The 27,278-nt window shown below is 56.4% G+C and overlaps 3 protein-coding genes across 6 annotated transcripts in view; 1 reads left to right on the top strand and 2 right to left on the bottom strand.

Moving 5' to 3' along the window:
* Positions 1-12: 12 nt before the first annotated feature.
* Positions 13-4,925, bottom strand: AAMP (angio associated migratory cell protein). Of its 2 annotated transcripts, none has more exons than XM_059168062.1 (11): positions 4,725-4,925; positions 4,112-4,270; positions 3,320-3,439; positions 2,662-2,801; positions 2,255-2,399; positions 1,889-1,972; positions 1,670-1,785; positions 1,427-1,530; positions 1,186-1,276; positions 875-1,029; positions 13-478 (listed from the first exon to the last, which is right to left on the bottom strand). In XM_059168062.1, exons 1-11 carry the CDS (start codon positions 4,843-4,845, stop codon positions 403-405), a joined length of 1,311 nt encoding a protein of 436 aa, XP_059024045.1. In that variant the 5' UTR covers positions 4,846-4,925; the 3' UTR covers positions 13-402. The 2 variants fall into 2 exon arrangements, with proteins under 2 accessions (XP_059024045.1, XP_059024046.1); XM_059168063.1 differs by having other exon boundaries at positions 4,112-4,267.
* Positions 4,926-5,222: 297 nt separating this feature from the next.
* PNKD (PNKD metallo-beta-lactamase domain containing) overlaps positions 5,223-27,278 on the top strand; it is a 61,413-nt gene continuing 39,357 nt past the window's right edge. For 2 of the 3 annotated variants that reach the window (XM_059168066.1, XM_059168064.1), the window contains exons 1-2: positions 5,223-5,359; positions 6,090-6,258. In XM_059168066.1, coding sequence (XP_059024049.1) covers positions 5,293-5,359; positions 6,090-6,258 — 236 coding nt within the window. In that variant the 5' untranslated portion in view covers positions 5,223-5,292. Of the gene's footprint in view, positions 5,360-6,089; positions 6,259-7,368; positions 7,767-27,278 lie in introns of those variants that run through there. The other variant, XM_059168067.1, reaches the window with a different exon arrangement.
* Positions 8,495-25,325, bottom strand: TMBIM1 (transmembrane BAX inhibitor motif containing 1). Its single transcript, XM_059168070.1, has 12 exons — positions 25,181-25,325; positions 16,367-16,608; positions 14,808-14,908; positions 13,936-14,000; positions 13,706-13,759; positions 13,138-13,188; positions 12,608-12,647; positions 12,337-12,374; positions 12,065-12,152; positions 11,644-11,739; positions 10,332-10,385; positions 8,495-9,912 (listed from the first exon to the last, which is right to left on the bottom strand). The coding sequence occupies exons 2-12, from the start codon at positions 16,566-16,568 to the stop codon at positions 9,766-9,768; spliced, it is 936 nt and encodes a 311-aa protein (XP_059024053.1). The 5' UTR covers positions 16,569-16,608; positions 25,181-25,325; the 3' UTR covers positions 8,495-9,765.

Here is a 27,278-nt window from a genome sequence, read left to right as displayed (position 1 = left end):
ACACACACAGTCTCTGGGAAGTATATTTTATTTACATTTTTAAAATCTGTAACTAGTATCTCTTCCTCCTTTCCACCCCCAGAGACTTGGGAAGGGAAAGAACGGGAACCTCAAGGACCTACTCCCCACAAACACACAGCCCCGTGATCACACCAGCAAATGAAGGTGAATGAGAAAGAGGCCTGACCCCCCACCCCGACTCTGAGGGACCCACAGGTCTGGGCGAGGGTGGGGGTGGGCGCAAGGGGTGGGTCTCTTAAGAGAAGGGACAAAGGGGGCAAGTCAGTTTGAAGGGGTTGGAAAGTAGTCCAAGGCCCCCGCCTCCTCCTCCCCCATACCCTACCGCCTCTGCTGGTGGGGTTCTCCCTTCACCCCTCAACACCAGAGCAGAGGCTGCAGCCATTAGCGGTCAGGTCTCTGGACACAAAATACTTTTGCTTTGTGGTCTCCTGATGTAGTCACCACCAGGGAGGCATCTCTGTGGACAAAAAGCACAGGTCAATGGGACTGAGGGCCCTGAGGCCCTCAGGGGGCCTGGTGCCTAGCACCGGGCTGCCGTGTCCACGTCAAGTGAACATGCTGGAAACCTGCACCCCGTAGGGGGTCAGAAAAGAGCCACAGCATGGAGGAGATGGTCCCAGCCCCTCGGTGCCAGAACAGAGATGTGAGCGCCCACGCAGGTCCCCAACCACCGGAAGCGACAACTCCCTCAGGCTTCCCTGCACTTCGGGCTCACAGGCTGCCAGCAGGCCTTGGGGCCCACCTTCTGTCTCTTAAGAAGTCCCTCCCACACCCCAAGGACCCTGCGGCCCCCCAGGGGCCCTTCCCATCCTCCAAATACTCAAAGAGACTCCAGCCCTTGCCAGATTCGTACTTGCTGAGGGCGAAGTCCAGGATCTCGGCCGTGTGGCCCCGGTAGTCTGTGAGCAGGCGGCCAGTGCGGGCGTCCCAGAGGCGCACGATGCCATCTAGGCTGCAAGTGTAAACCACGGCGGTGCCCGCCTCCCACAGCAGCTGCACAATGCCTGACTGCGCCGGTGCCAGGAGACAGAGTGGGCATCAGGGTCAGAGAAGTGGGGGGCCTGCCTCTGACTCTCAGGGAGGGAGGGGAAGGGTAGGGAGGGGGCGGGGCGGGGGGGGGGGAACCAGAGAGCAAGCCCTGCCAGGGCTCCAGGCTGCCCGTACCTGGTGCTGACACTGGTGCCTAAGGGTCTGTGTAGACAGGTCATAGATGGCCAAGGTCCCATCCAGGTAGCCAACAGCTGCCAGAGGCATCCTGGGCAGAGGAGAGGACCACTCAGACTAGCGGACAACCCTGGACTCCCATACCCTGCACTCCTCTCTGGTTCCCCAGCCCAGGCAGCCCTCGCCAAATCCTCCTCCCCAGCTGGCTTCCGCTTCAGGCCAAGGCCGTCCTCACACTCACACGCTGCAGAAACCCAAAGACTCCACAGAGTTGGACTCGCTCTCCTCCCCTTCTCCCACACTGGGCTGGGACGCCACGGTCTCAGGTCTGAAAACACCCACCACCTAGAATCCCCGGGAGAGAAGCTGAGGATGAGAGCAGGGCTGATGAAGGGGAGGAGAGGGGACCAGAAGAGTCCCGGAGTGGAGGTGGGGCGGGCATGGGAGGCAGCGGCTCGGCAGCCTGGCTCTGGGTTACACTCACCTTGCCGGTGGTGGCACTGACCAGCTTGGCCTGGCAGTCCACAGAGCCGGTGAGGATCAGGCTGCCGTCCTGGTTGGTGGCGACACAGGTCAGAGGGCCCTGGTGACCCTCAGTCCCTAGGAAAGAGCAGACGATGAAGTCAGGCTTCGTCGTGGCCCCCGTAGCCCACCCCAGGCCTTCCGCATAGAGACCCAGGGAACCCCGTCCCGCCCTGGAGACCTTTTAGTACGTGGATCGGGCTTCCCTGCTTCAGGTCCCAGATCCTGATGGTGCCATCTTCATAGCCGACCACAGCTCTCTTCCCTGAAGGCCCATAGGCACAGATGGAGGGGAGGACAGACAACGCTCTCAGACACACCCAGCAAGGGAACGGCAGGGAGGGTAAGGGAGCAGACACTGCCCCTGGGACTCGCAGAAAGTCAGGGCAGGAGAGGGGAAGCCGTCTGCTCTGGGGCCTGGGTCCATCTTCCAGACAGCAGACCTCAGAGCTGGCCGGCTCAGGCCAAGGAGGGAGCCCAAGACGCCACAGAAACCTGCAGCCCACCACCCAGCAGCCTGGCAGACAGCAAGGGGAGCAGCCCTCACCATCAGGGAGGACTCGGCCGCAGGTAGCTGGGCAGTTGGGGCCTTGGAAGGTCTTGCAGTCGCCATTTGGGACCTTCCACATCCAGGTGTTGCCGTCAGCTGTGCCAGCCAGGAGGACAGGTGCCCGAGGGTGCCACTCCATCCACTGGGCAGAGAGGAGGGGTCAGCAGGCAGGCCTTTCACCCCATTCCCCAAGGAGCCCTTCCATAAGCTCCACCCAAGCTGTCCTTGCTTCTGAGGGTGGCAGGGACTGGGCAAGAACAGAGCCAGACACTCGTGCTGCGCCTGGACAGCACACTGCCTTCAAGCCAGCGTGGTCTGGTAAAGGCGAGACTGGACCCCCCCACCCCCAGCTCTTGGCACCTACCAACGCCCCACACAGCTCAACACCACTCTGAAGATCTCACCTCCAGATCTCCTGCTTCAAAGGACCAGACCTCCTCCTTGGTGTCCACCTGCCACACTTTCAAGAGGCCGCTCATGTCCCCTGTGGCCACGAGGGTAGAGTCGTGGCTGAAACCAGCACAAGTAACAGAGTCTTTATGGCCTGCAAAGGAAAGGAGGCAGAAAGAGAGAAGAACATCAGGAGAATAGGACCCAGGTGTCTGGCCCCCTGAAAGGACCAGTTGGAAAGAGAAAGGTCGGTCCCACCATAACAGGGGCCTCAAGCTCACTGCCACTCCAGGAGTCAATACTCAGCCAATCCCCCCAGGTCTCCCTAGGGGTGGCGATGCTAGCCTTTCACTCAACCATGCCTAGCTAGCTCAGGCCTATGTCCTCCCCATTCTGTCTGCTCCATACCTCTGCGCAAAAAACCAGCTCCTCCTTTCTGTCTAAATAGCCTACGACCGCTGCTACCTCCTCCCAGACCTTCCCCAGACTCCTCGGGCCAATACTGGCTCCCTCCCCATGCCCAAGACAGTCTAGGTTATTCTGTTCTGAAATCCTTGGGTTCAGCACAGAGCTCGCCCCAAATGGGGACCAGTAAATGGTGCTGGATGCACAACCATTGCAGGCTAGCCCCCAACACCTCCAAAGTAACGTAACTACACCTGCCCCCCTCACCTGCACACTCAAAGAGCAGCTCCCCATCACTGAGCCTCCATACGAAAGCCTTGTCATCTTCACCCCCAGTCACTGCCAAGGTGTTGGTCTTGGGGTCCAGGCTCACACAAAACACAGACGCTGTCCCAAGAGATATTCCATGAGTAAGCGGACAGGGTTCCCCCACCCCCCCCACCCGGGGTTCTGTCCTTTGGGACCTTCAGGAAGCCCACCCCCTTCCACCCAAAGCAACATGTCTTTCCTCCTGGAAAAGAAGGGTGCATCCAAGTTCTAAGTTTCAAGCATCAAGTTGTTGGAGCAATCCCAGCCCACGCTTGCCAAGCTCCAAGTCCTTCCCCAGTGCTGCTGCCCTCACCGCCCCAGACAGACAAGGAGTGTACACGTGCAGGCTTCCAGGTCTCAGCACAGGGTGTCACCAGGCTGAGCACGGAGTGAGGAAAGCAGCGTGTCACTTCCCTTATTAAGGGCTAATATTTGAGAGAATTATATAAAACACGTTCAAAAAGGTACAACTACCTCTAATTTACTACAAGGTAACCTTCTGAAAAGAAACTAAGACCCAGAAAGATTAATAAAGATCATAAATCGCTAAGGAACAAGAGGAGGCTTTGAAGCCAGCCGGCTCCAGTAGCCAAGCTCTCCCCAGGCCCTCACAGTGTGAGCTCCTCCAGGGCAAGGCCAGCCTCTGTTTTCCCAACTCCCTGTCCCTCCAAAGGCTCCCTACACAGCAGGAGTCTGATGTTCCAATGCCCACGTGCACTGAGTTGATGGCGGATCCCCTCAGAGACCTACCTGAGTGCAATGCAAAGGTGACTTCACTATCGTCTGGGCCCTCCATGCTGCCGACCACCCCTTCCTGGGGTTCTAGAACCCAGCCCTCCTCGTTGCCCTCTTCCTCTTCTTCTTCTTCCTCGAAGTCCACATCTTCCATCTCCTGAGCCAGATCATCTGCTTTGGGGAGAGGGTTAAGAGATGCGGCTGGGCAGACAGTAAGAAAGAGGGAAGGGGAGAAGTGGTGGGGAGGTCTGAGGCGCTGGGGTGTAACAAGAGGGTCGGCTGAGGTCAGAGAGGGAGAAGCAAGGGTAGAAGCGGCAGGGAGGCGGGGACACGGGGGACGGACAGGAGAGGTCTGAGGACCCGGGGTTGGCTAGAGACGGTGTGGGAAGGGAGGACCGAGGGGATGATGGGAAGGGGGTGTGTGAGGGGAAGGGCCAGAGGAGGCGTCAGGGGAACCCCCACCCCTGCCAGGCCTAAGAACTAAGTGTGGGGGCAGGGCAGGGGGGGAAGGGCGAAATGGGTCGGTAGGAATGACCAGTGGGGAGAGGAAGGGAGGGGGGAGAAGCAGGGGTCAGAGGCCAGGGGTGAGCGCCTCCTGTCCCACGGCCCGAGGAGCGGCAGTTCTCACCTGGGTCCGGCGGACCAGGATCCAGTTCTACCACCTCGATAATCTCCTCATCACCATGGAAGCTCAGGGTCTCCAGTGGGGGGGTGTCAGCGGCGGCCCCGCTCTCAGATTCGGACTCCATGCGGCGCAAGCGGCCGATCCACTTCTCTGGGCCCAAACGCCTCCCAGAGTCAGCTCTGCGCGACGACGCGGAACTCGAGCCCCTCCTCCCGGGAGGAAGTAGGCGTAGGCAACTCCCCGGCAGAAAGAGCGACGGCCACTAGGCCAATAGTGAAGGGGGCTAACTGCCTGATCCACCAATCAGAGGTCAGAGTTGGGAGAAGGGGCCGGGACGTGGCGGGGAGAATCCAAACTCCGCCCGGCCTGACTCCGCCTCCAACAGGAGGGAAACAAGCGAGCGTGCGCGCCTCCGGGGTCTCCTGGGAAGAGTAGTTCTCCCAGGTCCCCTCGCAGGCTTCTGGGAGTTGTAGTTTCTGGTCTGTAGGCAGGACGGAAGGAGCGGGGGAGGCTCCTTACGCAAACTACAATTCCCGGCGGGGAGCGCGGCGAAAGGGGGTGGGATCTGAACATGGCGGCGGTGGTAGCTGCTACGGCGCTGAAGGGCCGGGGGGCGAGAAATGCCCGCGTCCTCCGGGGTAAGGAGAGGGACCCCGGGGAGGGCAGGACGGCAGGGGATCCCCTTTTTTTATACATCCCGATCAGCGATAGCAGGAGGTCGTGGCTGTCGATTCCTCCCTGCACCCCGCTCTGCAGGATCATAAAGAGTCTGGGGGCTAAAAGATGCTCTCTAGAGGTCACACAGTCCATCCCCCTGCCCTCAAGTTACGCGACACCTCTGGGGTCATGCTGCGAGAGGGAGCTCTGGGGAAGCCTTTTAGACTCCCGCGCTCCAGGTGTTTCACACTCACCGCAGTGCAGATGAAAGAGCCCTGGGCTTCTGGAGGCTTGGGTTCTAGCCCCGGATAATTAGCAGTTTGACCTTGGGCGAAGCAGCTCGTCTCTCGGGGCTTTAGTTTCCTCTTGTCTAAAATAAGGGGAGAAAGTAAGCTCCCAGTGCTAACATCCTGCAGTTTGAAAACCTTTCCTCGGATTTCCTTCATACGACTTATGTGAGCCCCACTGCAGTCCTTCACATCCTGTCGTCCGATCAGATGAAGAACAACGAAGCTCGCTCTCCTGGCACCAGGGTGATGAGCCCGCAGTGACGTGGAAGTGGCTTCCAGAGGTGCCACCTTGATGGCAATTTTCCCATTTCCCTTTGGATTCTCCCTGGCACTTGTAACTTCAAACTGCCGTCACTCCCCTTTCCTCCCCTGGGCTTTCTTCTCATCTTCTCTTACTGACCCCCCTTCTTTCGATCCACAGGGATTCTCTCAGGAGCCACAGCTAACAAGGCCTCCCAGAACAGGACCCGGGCACTGCAAAGCCACAGCTCCCCAGAGTGCAAGGAGGAGCCGGAGTCCCTTTCCCCTGAGCTGGAATACATTCCCAGAAAGAGGGGCAAGAACCCCATGAAAGCTGTGGGACTCGCCTGGTGAGTTTTAACTAAAACTCTTTGCCCACCAATGGGGAGTGGCGCAGGGGAGGGCGGGACCCAGAAACTTCTCCAAGTTTCAGGCGGTGAGTTGAATCGAGGTTGTGGGGACAGAACTGCTTGGTTTGAGGACTGGAATCTCAGAGCAGGGGTGGAGGGGAGGTGGGAAAGTATGTGGAATTGGAGGCACAGTGGGTTTTGTAGTAAGCTGAGCTGATCTCATTTGAATTTGGGTCCCTGGCCGCCTTCTCTCTTTTGGGAGCTTGACCTGAAAGCCCATTGAGCTCTTTCATTGAAATCATTGAGATCATGTGAGATTATGTTAGTTGTATAAGTAGCATCTAGATGTTCAGTATATCGTTATTTGACTCTGACCTTAATGTGTATTGTTGATTGATATTAAAGGAAAGAAGGAGAAAATTAACACTTTTTTCCACACCTGAGGTGTGCCAGTACTTTACAATGTAATGTTTTAGTTTTTTCTGAGATAAATATTACATCCCCTAAATCCAAAAGACAAAAAATTTTTTTTAAATTCCATCCCATTTTACAGAGGAGGGAACGAAGATTCAGAGGTGGGATTCCCACCAGGTCTTGTGACTCCATGCGCTCTACCCCACACCACAGTGTCAAGCAGGTAGCGGTGGTTACTCAGATGAAGAAGGGGGTCTGGGAAGGGATGTGTGTGGGGCGGTTACAGCAGTGAGAACCTTTGCCAGCACTTGGGAGAGGAAAGGAGTATGGGCCGTCTGGAGAACCTTGCATGGTCGGTGTGGCAGGATCGCGGGGCTCACGTCGAGGGGCATGAAACTGTAGGGGACAGGAGTGAAAAGGTGGGCAGAGGACCAACCATACTGGGCCTTTTGTGCTGTGCCAAAGAGTTTGGATTTGGCTGGGAAGTGGCGGAGAGCTGTTAGGGAGTTTAAAGCAGTGCGGTAGCCAGGATCTGATTTGCTTGGGGCCCTCCAGCAGCCAGTTGGAGGAGGCTGCCCAGAAATGAGAGGTATTGCAGTGTTCCTGCGACCGATGAAGCTGGAATGAGATTCCCCCAGCTCCTCTGGCTCAGGCTTGGCCCCTCCCCAAACCCCGTGCACATCTCCCCACCCCTAGGGCCATCGGCTTCCCCTGTGGTATCCTCCTCTTCATCCTCACCAAGCGGGAAGTGGACAAGGACCGTTTGAAGCAGATGAAGGCTCGGCAGAACATGCGGGCATCCAACACGGGCGAGTATGAGAGCCAGAGGTTCAGGGCCTCCTCCCAACACGCCCTGTCTCCTGAAGCTGGGTCAGGGGTGCAAGCCTGAGGAACACTGCAGCCCTCCCCTAGACTCTATTGACTGTGGCTTTCAAGACTGTGAAGTCCTTTGGGTTTGGCCAGGATTCCAGCCCTTGCCTGTGAGGGCCGCCAGAGGGCGCATGAAGCTCAGGCCGCTGCCAGTGCCTGCCCCGTTCTCCCCAGAAGCCAGCCAAAGGCAAATAAAGTCACAGAGTGTTTTGAGCGCCATGGAACCAGGAGTGGGCTTGTGAATTCCTTGGGACGGGAGGGTTTGAGGGAGGGGTTGGTTACTTACTTGTGCTCCCTCTCACAGAAGCCCTCAGTGTTCCTGGCTGGCTGGTTGGGGAGACCACAGAGACTTAAATACAACAAGCCTAGGCTTGGGCTCAGGGGACCAAGCCTTCAGAGCTGCTGGCCAGGAGGGTGGGGCCCCCTGAGCCTCTAACAAAAAATAAAGAGAATTCAAAAAGGGCATTCCGAGTGGGGGCGGGTGGGGTGGGGGTAACTCCTCTTGGTCCAGTCCAAGAGACTGGGCCCTCTGGGCCTCAGTTTCCTTGTTTGTAACAGGGATTGGGCTAGTGATGTCTAAGACATGGGTTCTAAACTTGAACCTGTGGTTCATCGCCCCCCATCCCCACCTGTGAAATTGTGCGTATACATACAGCTTTGTGGGGAGGAGACTTCATAGCTCTCATGTGCTTTTATAAAGGGTCCATGATGCAGAAAAGGTCATGTGCCGCTGCTCCGACAGGTCCCTGCCAGACCCGATATTTCAAGGTTGAACCTTTACCAGTCTTTTGCATCCATCACCAAGAAGCAGTGGGGCAAAATGTACTTGGTTATCTTAGCAAAGGCAGAAGACGCCAAGCCGGAATGCAGAGGTTGGAAGTGGGTTCTTTGGGCAGAGCCAAACCAGCACTCCGAGAGCTCCCACCTTAAAGAAATCAGATCCAAATAGGGGTTTAACTTCTAAACATAAAACTTTATTACATTTCTAGTTATGTCCTTTTGCATGATATATTTAGGACCAAGTAGTTAAGAGAAGTCCTACTTCAGGCTGATACTCTCAGGCTGATTTGGTTTCCACCCCCCACCGAGTGACTCTTGTCCCCCTTCCCCATTTCAGCTTGAGGCACTTGATGTCATGAAGAAAGTGGCAGCTGGCTGGAGAGATAAGGCTCAGGTCTAAAATCCCTCAGCACAAACTGAGGGGAAGTCTCCTTTTGCTCAGGATCCTCCCCAGGTTATCGTAAGGAAAGAACACAGACATTGCCAGGGACACCACAGGAGGCTTTCATTTCCCTCAGACCAGGTGGAAGACGCAGAGCATTTTCCCTATCCCCACCTTGGCCTGTCTTCCTCCTCGTTACTTCCTGGCCACACTTACAGTCCACAAATCACCCCAGTGCCTGACTTTTGCTCTTCACTTTCTGCTCTGAGCAGCTTAGGCACAGGAAGCCAGAGGTCTCTCTGACCAGAGATCTCAGAAGCACCCAGGGAGGCCCCAGGCAGCTGCGAACAGGCCTGTCCTCTCCACCACCAGAAGCCCTGCGGAAGCCCAGGGGAGATGCTGCTCTGTGCTTGGCCCCTGTGCTTGACTTTGCTTACTCTCCTCTTCCTGCCCCGCTCCAAATAAACAGTATATGCCATTGAAAGAAGAGGGACTGAAGCGGGGGAAGACCATGGGCACAGATTTCTTCTACTTTCATGAGCTCGAAGGCACCAAGGGTTGTCAAAGGAGTACTGGATAATGGCCTAGCAGTCCAGGAGGCTGGGGACAAAGTTCTCTGGCCTTCTGGGGCATTGAGGGAGGAAATAGCTCTAGTTACAGACCCTGGAAGCCTATGGCAGAGGTGGGAGGGGCCACCTCATCACCTTGAAGTCACTTCTACTGCTCGTATTCCTTTTTGGCTAGAGAATAGGCTCTCCTAGTCCCTCCCTGCAACCCCAGCTGTTGAGAAGAGTTTGGTGCCATGTAGCAGGTGGAGGAAGAAGGCACATCTGTCTCGTGCTGTCTGGGTCTGCCAAAGGCAAGTTAGTCCCCAGTTCCTCCAGCCCATCAGGTACCTGTGCATCTCCCGCCAGAGAAGCCACCCGTCCCAGGACAGAAAAGAAACTGGGCATGTTACTGGAGGGAAAGGAAAGGGACGGATGTGAGGTCCAGACTCCAGTCACAGCCGCCTAGCCCTCGAGGGAAGGGAGAGCCCACGGAGGGGCGGAATGCGATGCTCCTTAATTGCGATCCCCAAGCAGCTGCAGCACAAAGGTGAAAATGTAAATGATGTCAGTGTAGATCTGCAGAGCGCCAGTGATGTAGTCCTCAGGGCTGATGGTGTGCTTCCGGTTCCCCAGGACCAGCTGCGTGTCATAAGCCAGGAACTGTAGGAACAGGGAAGGCACACGTGAGGACCCCGGGGCTCAGTGGCCAGAGGTCCTTTCTGGTTCTCGTTTCAGCTGTTCCCAGCAGATCTGTCCTGGGAGCCTCCGTGCTGCTTAGAGACACGCTAATGAACAGCACAGCACATAATGTCTACTCGCAAGGGGCCCACCATCTAGAAAGGGGAAGAGACCCACCCTCATCTGTGATATGGCTTCCTGGTGTGCTCCCTAGCTGGTAGTGAACAAGAGGGGGCAGGAATGCCCAGAAAAGCAGTCCCTTCTTGACAGTGGAGAGAGGGATGGGTAGCTGTGGCCCGCCCCTGCCTCCAACGCAGCCTAAAATCATGCTGTATCCTTCTGGTCACTCCCTGCCCAAGCCCCTCAGCTCCTCTCCTGAGAGGGAACAGGTCCTTACTCACCAATGTGAAGCAGATGGCCCCCAGAGCGGCATAGACCATGTGGAGCCAGTAAATCTGGAGAGAGGAAGCAGGGATGGTGTTAGAGATCTTAGCCAAGCACAAGCCCAGGCAGTTCCTCAGAACCGGCTTCTCCCCAACCCCTGACTTCTGGTACTTGAGTCGGGAGACCCAGGAAGGTAGCTACATGAAAGGACCAGTTCTGCCTTCTAGATCAAGGAAGAAATTAGGAGGAGTAACATATTTGGGGTGCCCGGCTGGCTCAGTCAGTGGAGCATGCAACTCTTGATCTCGGGGTTTTGAGTTCGAGCCCCACATAGAGTGTAGAGATTACTTTAAAAAAAAAAAAAAAAAAAGAATAGTAACAAATTTGGACAGAGAAAACGGGCCATCCTTCAGTGCTTATATGATACCAGTCTCCAAAGTTAGGGTACAGAAGTGTCCCCTGTTCTTCTGGGAAAAAGCAGGTGGTTGTATTATCACTCCGGGAGGGGCAGAGCCAGGCAGACACTGGTTGAAGAGCCCTGTCACCTCTCCCCCAGTCCTAGTCCACACTTAATTGTGGTTCTTGCAGCCAGCCTGGGAAGGAAGCCCCTAGGAACACTAAGGAATGCCAGAATCCTGGAGCCCTCCAGCTGCCTGTTCACAGAAGGCCAGGGCCGGCCATGGTCCGGTAGGCAGGTGCCCTCCCAGCACTGTGCTCCCCTCCTCGAGGGCCCCTTCCATCCAAGCCCAGCTTCTTTTTTTTTTTTTTTTTTTTTTTTTTTTTTTTTTTTTTTTAAAGATTTTATTTATTTGTTAGAGAGAGAGAGAGATACAGAGCGCAAGCACAGGCAGACAGAGTGGCAGGCTAGAGGCAGAGGGAGAAGCAGGCTCCCTGCCGAGCAAGGAGCCCGATGTGGGACTCGATCCCAGAATGCTGGGATCATGACCTGAGCCGAAGGCAGCCGCTTAACCAACTGAGCCACCCAGGCGTCCCCAAGCCCAGCTTCTTAATCCTGGGCACCTCTCCCATCTCCCTTCTAGAACCTAACCTCAGCTGTCAGGCACATCTCACCCACTACTTCCCATGGGAATTCTGCTATGCTGACCAGGGCTTCGGGTTCTAAGTCTCCCAGAGCCTTCTAACTCCAGATAGAGCTTACCCTAACCCAAAGGATGGTGCTCTGGTGTTGGTCCCTTTGCTAGCCAGTGGAGGGCTTCCAGAAGTCAGAGCCTGCCCAGAGGCCTGGGTGGGGCCTACTCCCAACACTTTATATGGAAAGTCTCCTCTGAGAGCTAGGTTCACTGAGCCCAGCTCTCCCAGGACACTCACATATTTGAAGGACAGCACAATGGCAGTAACAATCCCAGTCACCATCATCACAATTCCCAGGACACAGAAGAGGCCTGTGCACGAGGTGAAGTCCACCTGCCGAGAAGGGAGAAGGAGGCACCCATCAGATGAGTGTTACAACCAGCCGCCCAGCCAGACTGCCCCAGCTCCCCGACCACGAAATCCCAGTGCTGCCTCCTAGAAGGCGCCGTAGTAACCATGACATTCTAGGGACCTGCAAGGAGGAGTTTCGCAGGTGCAGATAGGTGGGGAAGGGGATCGGGGTCTCTGAGGGAAATCCCTGGTGTAGAGTGGTCTGGGCCATGGCAGGCCTGCTGCAGGGCCAAGCCTGGAGGGCCAGGTTATATAAATAAAGGGGGTGTGGGGTGGCCAGGGAAGCCCCCCAACCCCATACCCTCACCTTGGTCTGAAAGCAGAAGATGGTGACTGAAATGGACACCACAGCAGTGATGATCATTGCAATGATCACGGCCTTGGTTTCATACACGCTGCGGGGGAAAAGGAGTGTGGAGAAGCCAGAGGCATAAGTCATGCAGGAATGACTTCAAAACTCTCACTTCAAGAGGGATCGTGCCCAGCATCCCCCCGCTCCACGCAGATGACTGCCAGCCCAGGGATGCCCCACTCCCCCATAATACTCCGCAAAAGTGTGGTGATTTGTCCTGAGTATACCTGGAAATGGTGCCCGTCATGAAGCCCATGGCAAGAGTCTGAGGGGAGGACAAAGACGAGAGTGGAATATGTAAGAAAGGCCGGCCCCTGGAGGCACAGCCATGGCAGACTGCCAGAGCTGGGGCCACGTGTGACCGAGTCCCAGGCAGCCAAGGGGAGACCGAGGCCGTGGGTCAGGTTAGGGTCGGAAGAGAGCACCAGGGACATCTTCCATGGTCATGTCTCCAGCCCTTCCTGGGACCCACCCTCCCTCACGCCCTTCGTGACTTACAAAGATGGTCAGCAGGATGATGTTCCATGGGAAACGGCGTCTGAAGGGAAAGAGACGTGATTAAGTGACTTGGGGACCACCAGGTGTCAGAGACTCCTTGAGCAGAAGGTAGTTCTTGGCTCAGGTGCTTGGAGAATGAGGCCTTGACCTGGGGGAGGGAGGCTGGCCTGGCCTTTGGTACCGGCGCAGGTGTTCTACGCAGGGACAACATGGGCCAGTGGGACAGACCCAGGTCCTTCTGCAGCTCATACACTGCCTGCTGGTGTGACTGTGAGGAAGTTACTCGGCCTCTCTGAGCATTGGGTTCTTCCTACTTGTGAAATGGTTAAAGCGTTACCTACCGTGCAGAGGTACCGTAAAAGCCGCAGCCACGTGACAGACTCAATCCCACACAGGCAAGGGACTTTGAACACACCTGCACCTCAGCTGTGCCCATCACCACTCAGCTGCTGTCAAGATTCCCATTCTCCCCCAAACATCTGTCCCCCCTGCTCCCCACTGTCCCTTCTCATCATCTATCTAGGACTCACCTGGGTCCCTGGCAGCAGGCGAGGGTCAGGTAGGTGGCCAGGAAGACAGCACTGGCAAGAAAGAGAAGAGGAAGTCGTCTCCAGGCCCGTTCACCCCCCCAGCCCCCTCCGTGCCCCACCTGGCAGCACTTAGCAGGCCAGCAGACTGGGGGCTCTCGGAAGCTGGGCGTCCACAGAACCATCTGGAAGTCTGAGGGGAGGCTACCCAGGACAGGATTACCCCAGCCAAGGCCCTGGAGATCCTCTGAGATGCAGGGTTTAGGCAGGAAGGAGGCTGAAGGAGACTGTGGCAGAGAAGCTAAGAGAACTTGGGGACCATCTGACAGTCTGCCCGTGGCCAACAGTCCCCCACCCCTGCTCTCAGGAGCTCTGTGGTGCTGTCAGTCCTCACTGGGTCACTCCCACCCACCCACACTTCCTAGCACAGCTGGTAGTTTGAAGGGCCCCTCTCAGAACATATATTGATCCCTGCCCTGAAAGAAGCTGGTCCGAGGTACCCCCGCCATCTCCCTGCCCAGCCCCCCGCCCCCAGCACATGCACACACAGCAGAGGGGAGCAGAGACTCACTAGGACAGGTAGTAGACAAACAGGTTTCTCCTCACGAACTCACCAACCGGCTTCCTGTGGAGCAGGGGAGTAGAGGAGAGGAGTCACACAAGGCTTGGCTACCTCCTTCCCCAGGCCCTCCCAGCCACTGCATGCAAACTCCCCCTCGGGTCCATCTGAGCACAGGGTCCCCTCCAACCCACACTCCCCGCAAGGGACCCAGTAGAACTGGGTGGAGTCCTCAGACTCACACGAAGGTGAAGATAGCGATGATGGCCACCGTGATAAGCAACTGGACGGAGATGATGGAGTAAACCTGGAACGCAAGCCAGGGTGGGGGGGGGGGGCAGCACGTGTCACACCATCCCCCCAGGAAGCAGCCAGCCCTCCCCCAGGAGCCCCAAAGACCGGCTCTGATGGTGGGGAAGGGGCTCTTTCTTAATTTTGAAGGATCTAGTCTTACTTCGCTACCACCTGAGGGCCCTCCCCTGCTGCTGCTTGTCCTAAAGGCCACCCCAGAGTAAGGAGTCTGGCTCAGAGCCTACCCACACTCCCAACACTGACCCCGACCTCCAGCTGCTCCTTACTATCCCCTCACCTCTGCCCCCACCCCCACCTGCACATGTCCCGTGGCTAGCCTGGCTTCCCTTCTTCCCCCCACCCCCTGCACCCCGCCCCCCACTACCAGGCAGGCTCCTCCCAGCTCACACAGCACTCCCGTGCCCGCTCCTTTGCCCACCTAGAGTAGCGCATGCGCACATGGGGGCTGGGGAGTAGGAGGGTGACTGTTCTGGCAGCAAGCTGCTGCCAATCTCACAGGAGAAAGAAGTTTGGGGAGGGCAGGACACTTCGGCAGAACCCACCTAGGTTTTCCCAGATTGAATCTGTCCCTGGCCACAAGGTCAAAGAAGAGAGGAGTGAAAGGCAGGGAACATGGGTCAGAGGAGATGCCCCCCGCCCCCCCAACCCCCCGCCATGGCAGGGCAAAACTAGAAAGACATTGGAAGGCAGCAGCATATCTCCATTGGAATGAGTGCCCGGGGTTCACAGTGCCTGGCCACCTGCACCCCATTCCCCCAGCCCAAGGGGCCCAGGGACAGTGGCCTCCCAGCCCGTGTCTCACCTTTCGGATGAAGGTGTGTCGGACTTTCCTATCATCCCACTCTCCGGGCCCGAAGCTTTCACTCACTGCTCGCTCCTCCCCATCATAGCCCTGGCCTGGGCCTGGGGGGACAGATCACATGTGACCAACAGGGAAGTGGGACAAGTGGCCTCAATCCCGAAGCCCGCATGACATTATGTCAGAGTCTCTAGTATCTCCAGCCAAAAGACCAGTGCCATATACTCAGGAGCTCCTGACCCCAGCCAGGTTTTCTAGACACCCTCAAGGTGACCCAGTGCTGGCCTGGACACCACACAGAGCCATATGTCCCTGCCACGAGGGGCCTGAGGTATGAGCCCATCTGTCAGTGCACACTCATTTGTGGTTTTTTTTTTTAAGATTTTATTTATTTGACAGAGAGAGAGATCACAAGCAGGCAGAGAGAGAGGCGGAAGCAGGTTCCCCACTGAGCAGAGAGCCCCATGCAGGGCTCGATCCCAGGACCCTGAGATCATGACCCAAACTGAAGGCAGAAGCTTAACCCTCTGAGTCACCTAGGCGCCCCAGGGCACACTCATTGAGGCCTCCCTGCGTGAGGGTGTCTGGCCCACACCTGGGTGCTCTGTGGTGTGAACACCCATGGTCCCTGTCATCTGGGGGTCACGACCTAGTGGGGAAGCCGGCAGGGACAGGCTCGGAGCCTCGGTGACAGGAGCTGGCAGCGGCAGGGCAGGAATGAAGAGAGGAAAGGCAGGTAGACACACGGAGTGTACGTGCGGAGGACAGGGAACAGAGCGGGGGTCGTGTCCTCCATCTGGCAAACATGAGCATTCAGGGATGCTAGGGGTCTGCATGCCCAGGACAGGGCGTGACCATGAATGTGACTGGCGTGTGAATATCCCCGCCGGAACATGTATGAACAAGTGCAGGCGGCTGAGGGCTGGCCGTGGCCCGGCATTCCAGAGACTGCGGGGCTCAGAATGTTCCTTCAGTTCTTCCTTGAGAACCGCTTTCAAAATCCGCACATGAGCCATTCACCAAAAGTCGCCACATCTAATCTCTCATTTTGGACCCAACAGAGCAGTTACCTGCCGTGACATATACCAAACATCCAAATGACTTCTAGACGTTTGCAAAACTCAGATGTTATCTTAACAGAGGAGGACCTGTTAGCACCAAGAATACTTTAAAAAAAAAAAAAAAAAAAAAAAGTGCGTCCGGTTCCAAAGGCAATTCCTGAGGGAGGAGGAGTCTGGGCGCAGAGGGGACAACTGTCTAATTAGGAACAGTAACTAGTTACTTCATCCTGCCACTTTCTCATCTGATGTGTAAGTTCTGGTGTATGACTGTGGACTCAGTTTCCTTGCTGAATAAGGGGCTAGCAGGCATCTGGTGGGGGGGTGAGGTGCCGAGGGGGCAGGTGGGGGAGTTAACAAAGATGAGGAGACAGGAAGAGAGAACTAAAGAGGAAATGAAAAAAGGGATGAGACAGGAAGCTGAGAAGGAAGGAAAAGAGGTGTTCTGCGTGGGCCGGATGCTGCCCCGCCATCCCCTCCCCCCAGCTCCCTTCAGGGACTCACCGTAGTGCATGGGCATCGGGTGGACAGGCGGCATCGGCTGCGGGTAGCCAGCGGGGTGACCGTAGCCAGGCTGGGGGTAGGCTGGGTAGGCAGGGTAGCCACCAGGCAGGACGGATGGCTGCCCGTAGCCCCCCTGGGGCGGAGAGCCAGGGTACAGGGGGTTGCGGTCCTCATATGGAGGGGGGGCACTGGGGTGGGACATAGCTGCTCGAGGGCTGAGGGGAGACCCCAGCTGCTGGCACCTGAAATGGAGATGAGAAAAGCAATCAAGGGTGCCCAGAGCCGGCACACGGGGCCCCAGTCCAGGCTGTCCCTGAGGAGAGGGGACCCTCATCTTCTCTCTCTTAATCATGTTCCCCGTGCATCACACTCTGCCCTCAGGCCATCCTCCTGATCCCCACAGTGCCGCTGGCCCCACCAGCTCAGCCCCAGCGCCTCTGCCTTCATGCCAGCTTTCTGGCCATGGCACTACTTCGGTTCCGTTTCAGGCCCCAGGAAAGCAGAAGGGGAGGTTTGTACTGGAGCCCAGAGCAGTCACTGGGCCCCAGTGGTGTGAGGGGCGGGGCGGGGCGGGAACTCCCTGTGCTCAGCTAAGCAAAGCTTCCAGGGACCAGCCAAGCCTCTGGGTGAGTCACAGGGCCAGCTGGGACCCATTGCAGGGGTCAGCCCAGCCCCCAGGGCAGCTGGCAGGAGCTTAGGGCCTGAAAGGCAGAGCTGGGGAGGAGCCAAGGCTCCAAGTGGAGGGGGAGGGGTGTGGACAACAAGTGAACCCCAGGGCTGAGCCACCAGGCACCAAGCCGGAGGGCAGCCAGCCCACAGCCAGTGGCTGAGTCAGGGGAGGCCAGTGGCTGAGTCAGGGGACGCTGGAGAGGTCTAGGTGAGTGGGTGCGCTGGGCTGGCCCCTGGGAGCTGGGAAACTGCAGAAAAGGGCAGGCCAGAGACAGGGCTTTCTGGTTACTTCGGGTAATAGCTGAGCACATCCGCTGAGGCACATCCGATAGGTCTATAGCAACCTCTGGCTGTGTTGTGTGGGGAGTGGACAGTGTCTGCAGGCCCCGAACCCCCCTGGAGGGACAGACACATATCTTGAACCCCGGGGCCTCTGGTATCCCCATGTTCCCCAGCAGGGGCCGTGGCTAGGGGGGAAGGAGAGCGCCCTGAGGAGTCTGCCACCAGACCTGGCCCATACCTTCTCTGTAGCAGGAAGACTCCCATAGCCAGGGGAAGGCTGAAGAACACTGGGAGCCCCCAAAACAGCTCAAAGCGACCTCCAGGTTGTATGGCCCCAAATGCTCAGTTCAGATAAGGGAATCAAGGCGCCTAACAGTGAAGGGACGTATAACTCCGAGGGTCCCAGAACTAGCAGAGGAAGGAAGGCACAAACAGCACCGAGGTCTCCAGGGGCCTGGGCATGCATGATCTGTGTTACACTGCATTCTCGGTCCTCTTAGGCCAGATAAATGTCCTCCAGGCCTGGTGTTCCCTCTGAGGTAGCAAAGCTGGGGCTGGAGAAAAGCTAAGGAGGAGGTCCCAGAAAGGCCCTACGTCCTTGGTAATGAGCCTTGACAGTGCCACAGCCTCCTCCTGCAGCATCTCCCAAGGGGCAGAACTTTAGGACCTCACAGGGAGGAAGCACCCCCGGATCCAGACAGGCAGACATCCCCAGAACTTCTGCTGGAAGGAAGAGGGAACTGGCTTCTCTTATTAGGGTACTCCACGGAGTCCAGGGATCCGAGAAAGGACTGTGCTACCTCTTCTCTCTTAGAAGTGGGATAGCTCAGAGGGGAGGTAGGGAGAGGCAGGGAGAAGGGATCGAGTAACAGGCCAGGCCTCTAAATGGGTTACTTTGAGGAAAGCTGTTCTCCATCCTCCCAGAGTAGACAGACCAGCACAACAAGAATGTGTCAGGTCAGAAATAAGAAAGACCTTTCCAGCAGTGAGGGTGCGACAGCACCTCCACGCCAGGCTTGTGGTGAAGGTCTACACAGTGGAGGAGAGTGACCTGACGAGATAAGGAGCCAAAGAGAACAGGAAAAGACCAAATACTGAATGCTGCGAGTTTCAGAAACAGGGAACCGAACTGCTGTGGCAATGTTCTGGTCTCCTGTAAGGGTAGGGAAATTAGCACAGGTAGCTGTAATATGTAAATTATCACAGATTTTTCAAAAGGATGAACCACAAACTGGCTCTCATCCCAAGGCAAGAGGCTCCTTCTCTCTACAGCCCCTTGCCTGCCTGTCTCCAGGAGCCCCTTCTAACTCCACCAAGAGAATGGCATCCTGTTTGTAGAGGTGTGAACAGGTCACCTTTGCAGTAGGGCTCTCTGTCTGTCATCATTACGGCCATCCCGGCCCCAGGTCGATGGGATGCCCAGCCATCTGGGTGGTGGTACACAGGTGAACAGGCTGAACGTGACCCAAGAGACCCTGGCAGGGAAGGCTCCATGGTTGGAAGCCCCAGTGGGGCTACCACAGGGATGTCACCGTGACCCGGCCCTGTCTGCTGCTCAGGGTCCACCTCTGTAAAAGGACATGTCACAGGCCAGGCGATCTGTGAGCTCCAGCTCCAGCAGACTGAACTCTCAGAGGCACCCAGCTCTGTGGAGCTTGCCCTTTGTCCAGCCAAGCAGCTGGTCCTCCCTCCTTCCTCTAAGCCAAGCCAGGCCAACAGGTCCCTTCCCAGACCACAGGGGCTGTGCGCCGGTGAAGAGTGCGCGGGTGAATCACCAAGGGCAAGGTCAGCCTTGAAAGGGCCCCCCAGGAGACTCCAGCAGCCAGTTTCCACTCAGAAGGCTACTGACGCATAAGGACTCCCTTGCTCCTCCCTTGCCCCTCCCTCTGACTCTTCTGGTTTCAGAGGAATTCACCAGTAGACCAGCCTGCTGGGACATAGCAGGTCATAGTCCAGGTGTCCAAGGGCTCAGCCACCAGCCCACGCTTACCAGAGACTGGCACTGGACCATTTGACCCCACTATGCCTCGTTTTCTCCACCTGGAAAATGGGTTTAACACTATACTAGTACAGAACTGAACAACTACACATAAAGCACTTAGAGGGATACCTGACCCCCGATAAAAAGAGTAAATGGTGGCTGTTTTTAGTTATTATTTTATTAATCCTCATAGTAGTCCAACAGGGTGGGTAATGTTATCCCATAGATGAAGAAAGGATTAAATCACTGGCCCAAGGTTACTTAGCTAGGGTGAGATGAAGTCCACACCTGAGCTCAAGATGGACTCCAGAGGCCACACTCTAATCCCACAGCTGGACACCCTGTCCATCGAAGCCTCTTTTCACATCTCATGGCTCCCCATCTAAGACTCTAGCAATAACAGAAGGCTTACATGACAAGTAGACACCAAGCTGTTCAGCCCCCCTCTAAAATCCCCCCCCCCCAAATCCCAGTTCCCAAATAACCGCCAGGAGGTGAGGAGGGTGGTCAGAGATAGAGTCTTAACTGCCTGAGCTGAAAGCAAGTCCACTCATCTAAGACAAGCCAACCCCCTCGCTTTACCAACCGCACAGAAAGATAGAGTGACCCATCCATGGTCACAGTGCTAGGCGGGGGACTGGGACCACATCCCAGGCTTTCTGAGTCCTGGGCACAGGAGACGGTGTTCAGGCAAGTCAGGGAAGTGGCTAAGTTCAGCCTCACTCACCTCTGAGCAGGGCCGGGGTAGGGGGGTGGGGGGCTGCTGACTGCTGCCCAGCCTACATGAGGGGCCTGGCCACTTCCATGGCCTCGAGGCCTCTCCTAAGGATGAGGCTTGAGGCTGGCCTCCGCCTGGGTAGTAGGGACAGGGGGAAGTAGTCAGTGTTTGCTTTTGTAGCTATGACTAAGGGCAGGAGCTGGAGAACGTGGAGTCGAAAGGGAATGAGGGGAAAGGGAAGGGAGACAATCCAGAGACCAGAAACCAGCAATCGGGTCATTTGAGTTCCACCAGGAGCTAGTGGAGGAGCTCACGGTCTCCATGGGCTAAAAGGGAACTTTAAGGCTCCCCACTGGAAGCCTGACTTTTCCTAAAACACAGCAGGTACTCAGCTTCTCCTGAACACACTCCAGTAACCGGGAGCCAGATTGTTCCCTTGCCGGCAGCCTGAATCATTAGAACTTTCTTCCTCACCTTGCCTGTTACCAAGACATTCTAACTCTGCCCCATCCCTGCCATGTTACAGAGCTAAGTTTGCTCCTTCACCCTCAGGACCCCAATGCCCCCGCAGGAAGTTGCCAGAAGCTCTCCTTTCTCCTCCAGACGCAGCCATCCTAGCAGCAGAAGCGGGTGGGCTCCAATGCAGAACTCGGGTGGGCTCCAATGCAGAACTCGCTGGCTGTCAGGGATTTCAGATACAGCCGTGGGGTGGAACAGCCCCTTCCCCTGGAGCCAGCTCAGTGTGGCCACCACAGCCCAGCCAGCTGAGGCCCAGCCTCAAGCTCCCCTGGGGGCCCCTGAAGGGTTAAAGCTCTGGAATCTGCACAGAAGGGTGGAACCAAGAGGGTGTGTGTGTGTGTGTGTGTGTGCTCGCAGAAAGGAGCAGCTGACTGGTCCCAGGCAGCCTGCCCTCCTCTCTGCCAGGAATGGATGCCCAGAGTCAGAATGGAAAGAATAGCTCAAAGTGTGCATCTCAGGAAACCCCACCCAGCAGACGTAGGAGCACAGTCCTTCCCTCCCATTTCCTTTAACTACCCCAACACCCCCAGCTCTCCCCCAGCCCCAGGAACCGGCCCCCCACTCCCCTGCCCTGGTGCCAGCACAGAGCCACCAGGGCAGAGAAGTAAAAAGATACACCCAGAGGTGTCTGGGCAAGTCACCAGACTGCCTGCACGCGGACCAACAGGCCCAGAATCAACTTATCCTTCTGTCTGCTTGGCTTCTGGGAATAACAGCATGACGCGCAATAGATCTAAAAAGAGCTAGAGTACCTTTAGAAATCATCTGGTTGTCTGACACACCAGGAAACCCCAATACCAAGAAAGTTCCTGCCCAGCGCACAAAAGGCCCTGTGGGTCACGGGTTTGGAACTTCCATTCCCAGCCAGCCCTGCCCACTGTCTGAGAACCTAGAACAGATGTAAGCACACACACAGCTGAGGCGGAGCCAGGACAAGCCACCCGCCTTCGGTTCCGCCCCCCTCCTCTGTGCCTCCACCCTGCTCAGAAACAGATAAGACTGCCAACCCTCGACTTCCCTCCCCGGCCTGGCCCGAGTCGCAAGCCCAGGGCAGCCTCTCCCATCTGAGCTGAGAGAGGTGGGGTGGGGAAGATGCCCTGGAGAGCAAAGGAGCCCCACAGCTCTGTCACCCTTCTTCACGGGGGTAGGGGGGGTGGGGGGGAGAATATAAGTGTGTCACCAGTGTGGGTAAGCTCAGTGACTCCAACCACGTCACTGGTCCCAAAGGCCTGGAAGTGCAGATAAGGAAGGAGGACTCAGAAACACTGTGCCTAGCCGTCTCCTCCCTTGCCTTTCATCTCCGGCTTTTCCTTGTGTCTTGAGATTAGGAGGGAGGAGAGGCAGATGTAATTAGCAACCCACGGTGGAGAGGGGACTAACCCTTCCCTCAGTGGGCAGGGCGGGCAGGAAGGAAGAGAGCCGCTTATAGCAGTGAGTATGGGTACCCGTCACTGGCTCCCAAGGCAGGCCTGAGCCTGACAACAGCCCTCTGAGGTGTGTTCTTATCCCCACTCTCCAGAGGAGAAAACTGAAATTCAGAGGAAAACAGATCTAGGGGCCCACAGCAGGCAAACATCAGAGATGTACTGGAACCCAGGCTAGACATCCGATTTTAGAGTCCAGGCCCTTTGCTTTTACACCTGCTTGGAACACGAGCCCCTCAGGCACCCCTATCAGCCACCTTCGTGCACAGACTCACACCCAGGATGGGCTGGTGTAATGAGGATCTTTCCCTTGGAGAGAGTCAGTCCACCACGCCAGAGCCGTGGGTTAGAAGGCAGGTGCAGAGTTCTTGTCTGGCTCCTAACCCTTCTGTGAGTCTGGGTGGGTCACTCCCCATCCCTGGACTCTCTCTTCCCCACCATAAAACAGGTACACTGAGCCAAAAGATCAAGTCTGTTCCAACTCCAACAGCCTCTGCTTCTGAAGGAGCAACCCGACAGAGCACAGCAGGTCAGGGCAGACCGCCCTGCTTCCTAAAGAATCTACACCTGGGCTTACTCCCCATCTAGAACGGCTACAGAGGCAGAGACACATGGCATGTTCCAGGGATGGGAGTGGCCCTAACATCCTCCCTCCCAAACTGTCCCCATATTGCCCTCTGGAACCTTCGGCCAGCATTTCCAGGGCGCTCACTTACCCTGCAGCCGGCAGAGAAACAGTCTAACAGTGTAGACAAGAAAGACGACCAGGCAGGAGGGAGATCAGGGAACTGGGCTCCAGTTCTAAGCCTGCCACCAGGCAAGTGACCTCCCTTGGCCTCCTTTCCCCACCCCCCAACACCAGCCCCCATGGGGCAGCGGGGAGGGACCAGTTACCCAGAACCCTGGAGCTGACAGCTAAACTCATCCAGCCAGGCATTTCCCAGACTGCTCTAAAGAACACCCCGGAGATGTTACTGGATGAGCTCTGAAACAGAGAAGTCTGAAAAACAACCAGTACCCCTTTCAGAAATTCCCAAGGCACAACGGCGTATCCAGCCTCTGTGCAGTCCTGCAGGGGGCAAGAACTGTTCAGCTTTGTTGAACCCAGCTTCCCCCCAGACTTCCTTGAGCCTGAAACAGTTTTAATCAGGGCACTCCTGATTAATATCCCGTGGGATCCTGACCGGTCCACCTTTGTTTTACAGAGACCCAACCCTGAGAATGATTCCTGTCCTAACCCTCGTATCTTAAAGCCCCTGTCCTCCTAGCCAGCCCTCGGAGCAGTCACGTGAAGTACAAGCGTGTCCCCTCACTCTGCGTCAAGTGGATCCTTCGGGATCCTTCCTCTCCCCCCCACCACCCGCCCCACAAGACAGCTGCTGTCATCTCCACAGTAGCCTTAACGCCAAGGGCTGGGCGACATCTTCAACCAGCACAGTACTAGGAGACTGGCGTCCCCTAACATCACCCTCATGGAATGGGAAAAATACCAGTCAGTAAATACAAAGACTCATCCGTCCTCCTACCTGACCAGTGTACTGAGGACTCTCAGCAGCCGGGACTGTGTCCTGTGCACTTCCGAACATCTCTACTTCCAAACAACACCCAGGTTTTGGTCTAGAAGCCCAGACTCTTAGGGTTGGAGGATCCGGTCAAGGCCATCCCCTCCACAGCATTCCCAGCAGAATATTCAAGAAGGCCCACATCAGTGTTAACCATATTGTCAGCAGAGGCCTCCTTCCCAGAGAGCTGTCTGAGCGTGCCCACTCTGGCCCTCCCACTCCAGCCCTGTGAAGACACGAGCATGTGTTTCTTCTTTGGGGCTTCTGCTCTTTCTGAAGGAGCCAGGGTGAGAAGTTTGGGGGTGGATGTGCTCTGAGGAGGACAGCTTCCAGCCGAGGCCCCCCCGTCCCCAGGGAGGTGTTGTAGCTGAAGTGGCTGTTACCCCAGCTCCTGATATGACGCACTCCCCACACTTTCAGTGTACCCCATCATTACCTCTCTGACGTGCCCATTTTTACAAGTGAGGCCCTGAGGTCATGGCACCAGAAGACAGAGGAAGTCAGTGCCCTCGACACTGTGGTCCCATCACTTGTTCTTAAGTTACAAACTGGCTCTCTGTTTGGGTCCCCAGCCTAGAGGGCCAGGGACAGCAACCAGGTGAAGAGAAAGTATGGCTGCCACTTTGCCCCAGACAAAGCAGACCCAAGGCAGCACCTGGCTTTCGCTGCCACCACTGGCCAGGCCAAAGGCACCAGCTTTGAAACCAAAGCTCACCAGTGAGATGAATATTTCAGAACCCCAGAGAACTGGACACCCGAGGGACCTGCCCTGACATCTGGCTCTGACCCTAGTTCCCAGGCCTTCCTTCACTTATCTCACATCCTAAGCTGGCATCAAGTAGAACCTCACCCCCCCCCATACCACACCCAGGCCACAGTGGGGTGAGGGGGGATGGAGGACCCCCCCCCCCCAAGGACAGGAGCTGACGCAGGACCTCCGGATCAGGGCCAAGCCTCCCAACAGCCTTCCCCGGCTTGCCCTGCCACCGTCTGCTGGCTCCTTGTCCGGCTCCACTTGTTTTCCCCTTTCCCAGGCTCCAGTTGGGTTTTTATGCTGACCCAGAGAGGGCACGAGGCAGACAGCACTTCCTTGTTGCTTTCTCAACCCAGCCTCGGGACAGTGGCTGGAAGCAGGCGGGCCGAGGCAAAGTCACGGTAACAGGGGTGGCCACTTCTCCACGCTAGGGACAGTGGGCCGCTGGCTGCTCCCACCCCAAGAGCCAGGCCCCCTCCCCCCATTCCCATACTCAATTCACCTGGCTGCGCCGAGGCTGGCACCAGCCTCCCGGCCGCTCCCCTCCCCCTCCCGCCGGCCCAGGGCCCTGACAGCCCTCCTCCCGCGCGCAGCAGGCCACTCTGGGGGCTCGTATGGTGGACACACCCTGCGACACGCGCCATTAGGAGGGAGACATGACACCCTCTGACCCTGGCCCGCTCGCCCGGGCCCACAACCCCCTGCTCGCTCCCAACGCGAAACAGGCGCCCCTCGGCCGCCCGGACGCCGCGGGAAAGAGAAACTCCAAGGGCGAGGGCCACAGATTGTCATCCGGCGCCGCCTCCCCGGGCCGAGCACTCGGAGAAAGTTCGGGGCGTCACCCCCGCCCCGTCCCCGCCGGCCCGCGGTCTCCCACTCCCGCCGGCCCCGGCCCCCTGACTTGCCTGACCGCTCCGACGGTGCGCTCCCGGCCTCACTCCCGGACTCCCTCCAGGCGCAGCTAGTCCAGCAAGGAGCGCGCGGGCCTGCCCTGGGCTGGGCGGGCCTGGGCTGGGCTGGGCTGGGCTGGGGTTCCGCGCCCCGCCCCGTCGCGTCGGCCCCCCGTGGGGCGGGGCCTCGGGATACCGCCAGGGGGCGCTGGGGGCTGCCCGGGGTCCGCCCGCGTCTGGCGGCTCCGCGCGCGCCTCGGGAGGCCGGGACGACCGTCTAGGGTTCTCGGATATAAAGGCAATGCGTGATCATTGATGGAAACTTAGAAAACACCAACATACAGGAGGAAAATCTGTTCGCTACACGCCTCCCGACTTCCTGCGGAAAGCGTGAGTTTTTTACTTGTCTTTCCAGAGTGGGGCGCATTGTATGATGTTTTATCCATTGCTTTTATTTTACTTAACATTTTATCATGAACATTTTTCTTGTCACTAGATAATTCTTCAAAAGCATCATTTTAATGCCGCAAAGTATTCTATCACATAGCTGTGCTGATTTATTAAATTAATTTCCTACCGGAAGACACTTAAATTGTTTTCTATTTCTCATTATCAGACACAAATCTGTGCTGAACATCCTTGACAATTCTCTTCTTTTAAAACCGAACGCACTTCACAGGTTTAAAACGTCAAATGTCCAAACATAAAGATGGAACTTGGAATCTCTCTGTCCCTGGGAACTAGGACATTTCCTGCTTGAAGTTATTTCAACCTGGAAAGCAGGTGTTTTGGACTCAGAAATCCTGACTTGGGTTGTAGGTTACCAGTATTCGTGGCCCTGTCATCTCAGCCTGCCCAGCCCCTAATGCAAGGATGCCCTCGGAGTGCTATTTTGCAGAACAGGAAATGGGTTCTGGGAATTTCTGAAACATCGCCAGAGTGTGTATAGTTGCAAAGTCCATGTTTTTTTCCATTACGCCAAAGCTGCCGGTCGTTGAACAGCTTTATTTCAGGCGCTTATCTAGTGCTAATAGCCACAAATCAACACTACCGCTGGATGTCTTTCTCAGCCTCTAGGGCGCTAACTTCTTGAATGGCAGCAGTGGGACCCTTAGACTTGACAAAATGCAGCTAGAACCCCTCCTGATTCCAGAGCCATCTCTAAGCACTTAGCCTTCCATGATTCTCTCTGGTGGCCAGTCTAGCTTTGTCACAGACCAAGACTTGGGAAGGATTTAATCTGCGAGCCCATGAGTGAAAGCAGTGTGCCTATGAGTAAACATAGTAAGCAGGATTACCACTCAGATTGTATATTTCAAACCAATTAAAATAGAAATGTTTTTTCAAATTGCCTATTTGAAAGTTCCTATGTTTATTCGTATAGATACAATTTAAGTAGGAGTTACTTACGGGGACTGGTGGACATTTTGGCAGGCTAACCACCCCCTCCCCCAGCCACCCCAGCTCTCAATGTGAATTCAGATCTTAGAAGCCATAGACTTCATTTTAGGAAGTCCCCTCCCAACATGTGACCTTCCAAGCAAGAAGGTCACACTACTCTACCCTGAGAGTAGAATAGAGCCCCAGGTGAAAGGCACAGCCCCAGATGTCTGGACACCTCTTAGCATTCTCTACACTTAGGCCTCCTCTCCAGAAGGCGCCCTCCAGGGGATATAGCTCAGGGGTAGAGCATTTGACTGCAGAAGGCGCCCTCCACTTTCTGGAACTGCTAGGGCAGTCTCCAGGGAGATTCGTTTTCCAGATAGCATTCACATCCGACTCAAGGGAAAGCGGAATGTGGAGACACACACTGACAAAACTCCACACCAGCCTCACTGCATGCTTTCCTCTGAGCCCATTTTTGGATCACGGAATCACGATTATAATCCTAAAAGAATCCTAAAGGGAGCACCGGGCCCAGGGCATGCCATGGGCATTCAGCAAGTGATGTCTCCTTCTCTTGACCCCCTTTTATCCCTGGATAAAAGGGATAAAGGCCTAATTTATAAGACTCTTAGCAGATTACTGAGCCCCTGCTGTCCGTCAAGCGGACAGGAATTTCTGGTTCCAGAGATGACAAACTGAAGGACGCAGCCCAGTCCCGTCCTCAAGA

The sequence above is a fragment of the Mustela lutreola genome, chromosome 3 (genome assembly GCF_030435805.1).
Source record: "Mustela lutreola isolate mMusLut2 chromosome 3, mMusLut2.pri, whole genome shotgun sequence".
Lineage (NCBI taxonomy): Eukaryota > Metazoa > Chordata > Mammalia > Carnivora > Mustelidae > Mustela > Mustela lutreola.
The sequence above is the reverse complement of the archived record's forward strand: the minus strand, read 5'-3'. Positions and strand labels throughout refer to the sequence as shown.

What these genes read in the sequence shown, in the direction of transcription:
- TMBIM1 (XM_059168070.1), bottom strand. Translation starts at nt 16,568, where the DNA reads ATGTCCCACCCCAGTGCCCCCCCTCCATATGAGGACCGCAACCCCCTG. An exon ending in CCCGATGCCCATGCACTACG is followed by an intron (nt 14,909 to 16,366) that starts GTGAGTCCCTGA and finishes CTGTCCCCCCAG; the next exon opens with GCCCAGGCCAGGGCTATGAT. An exon ending in TTTGTCTACTACCTGTCCTA is followed by an intron (nt 13,189 to 13,705) that starts GTGAGTCTCTGC and finishes CTTTCTTGCCAG; the next exon opens with TGCTGTCTTCCTGGCCACCT.
- AAMP (XM_059168062.1), bottom strand. Translation starts at nt 4,845, where the DNA reads ATGGAGTCCGAATCTGAGAGCGGGGCCGCCGCTGACACCCCCCCACTG. An exon ending in TTGAAGCAGGAGATCTGGAG is followed by an intron (nt 2,400 to 2,661) that starts GTGAGATCTTCA and finishes CTCTCTGCCCAG; the next exon opens with TGGATGGAGTGGCACCCTCG. An exon ending in TCTTTGGGTTTCTGCAGCGT is followed by an intron (nt 1,277 to 1,426) that starts GTGAGTGTGAGG and finishes TCCTCTGCCCAG; the next exon opens with GATGCCTCTGGCAGCTGTTG.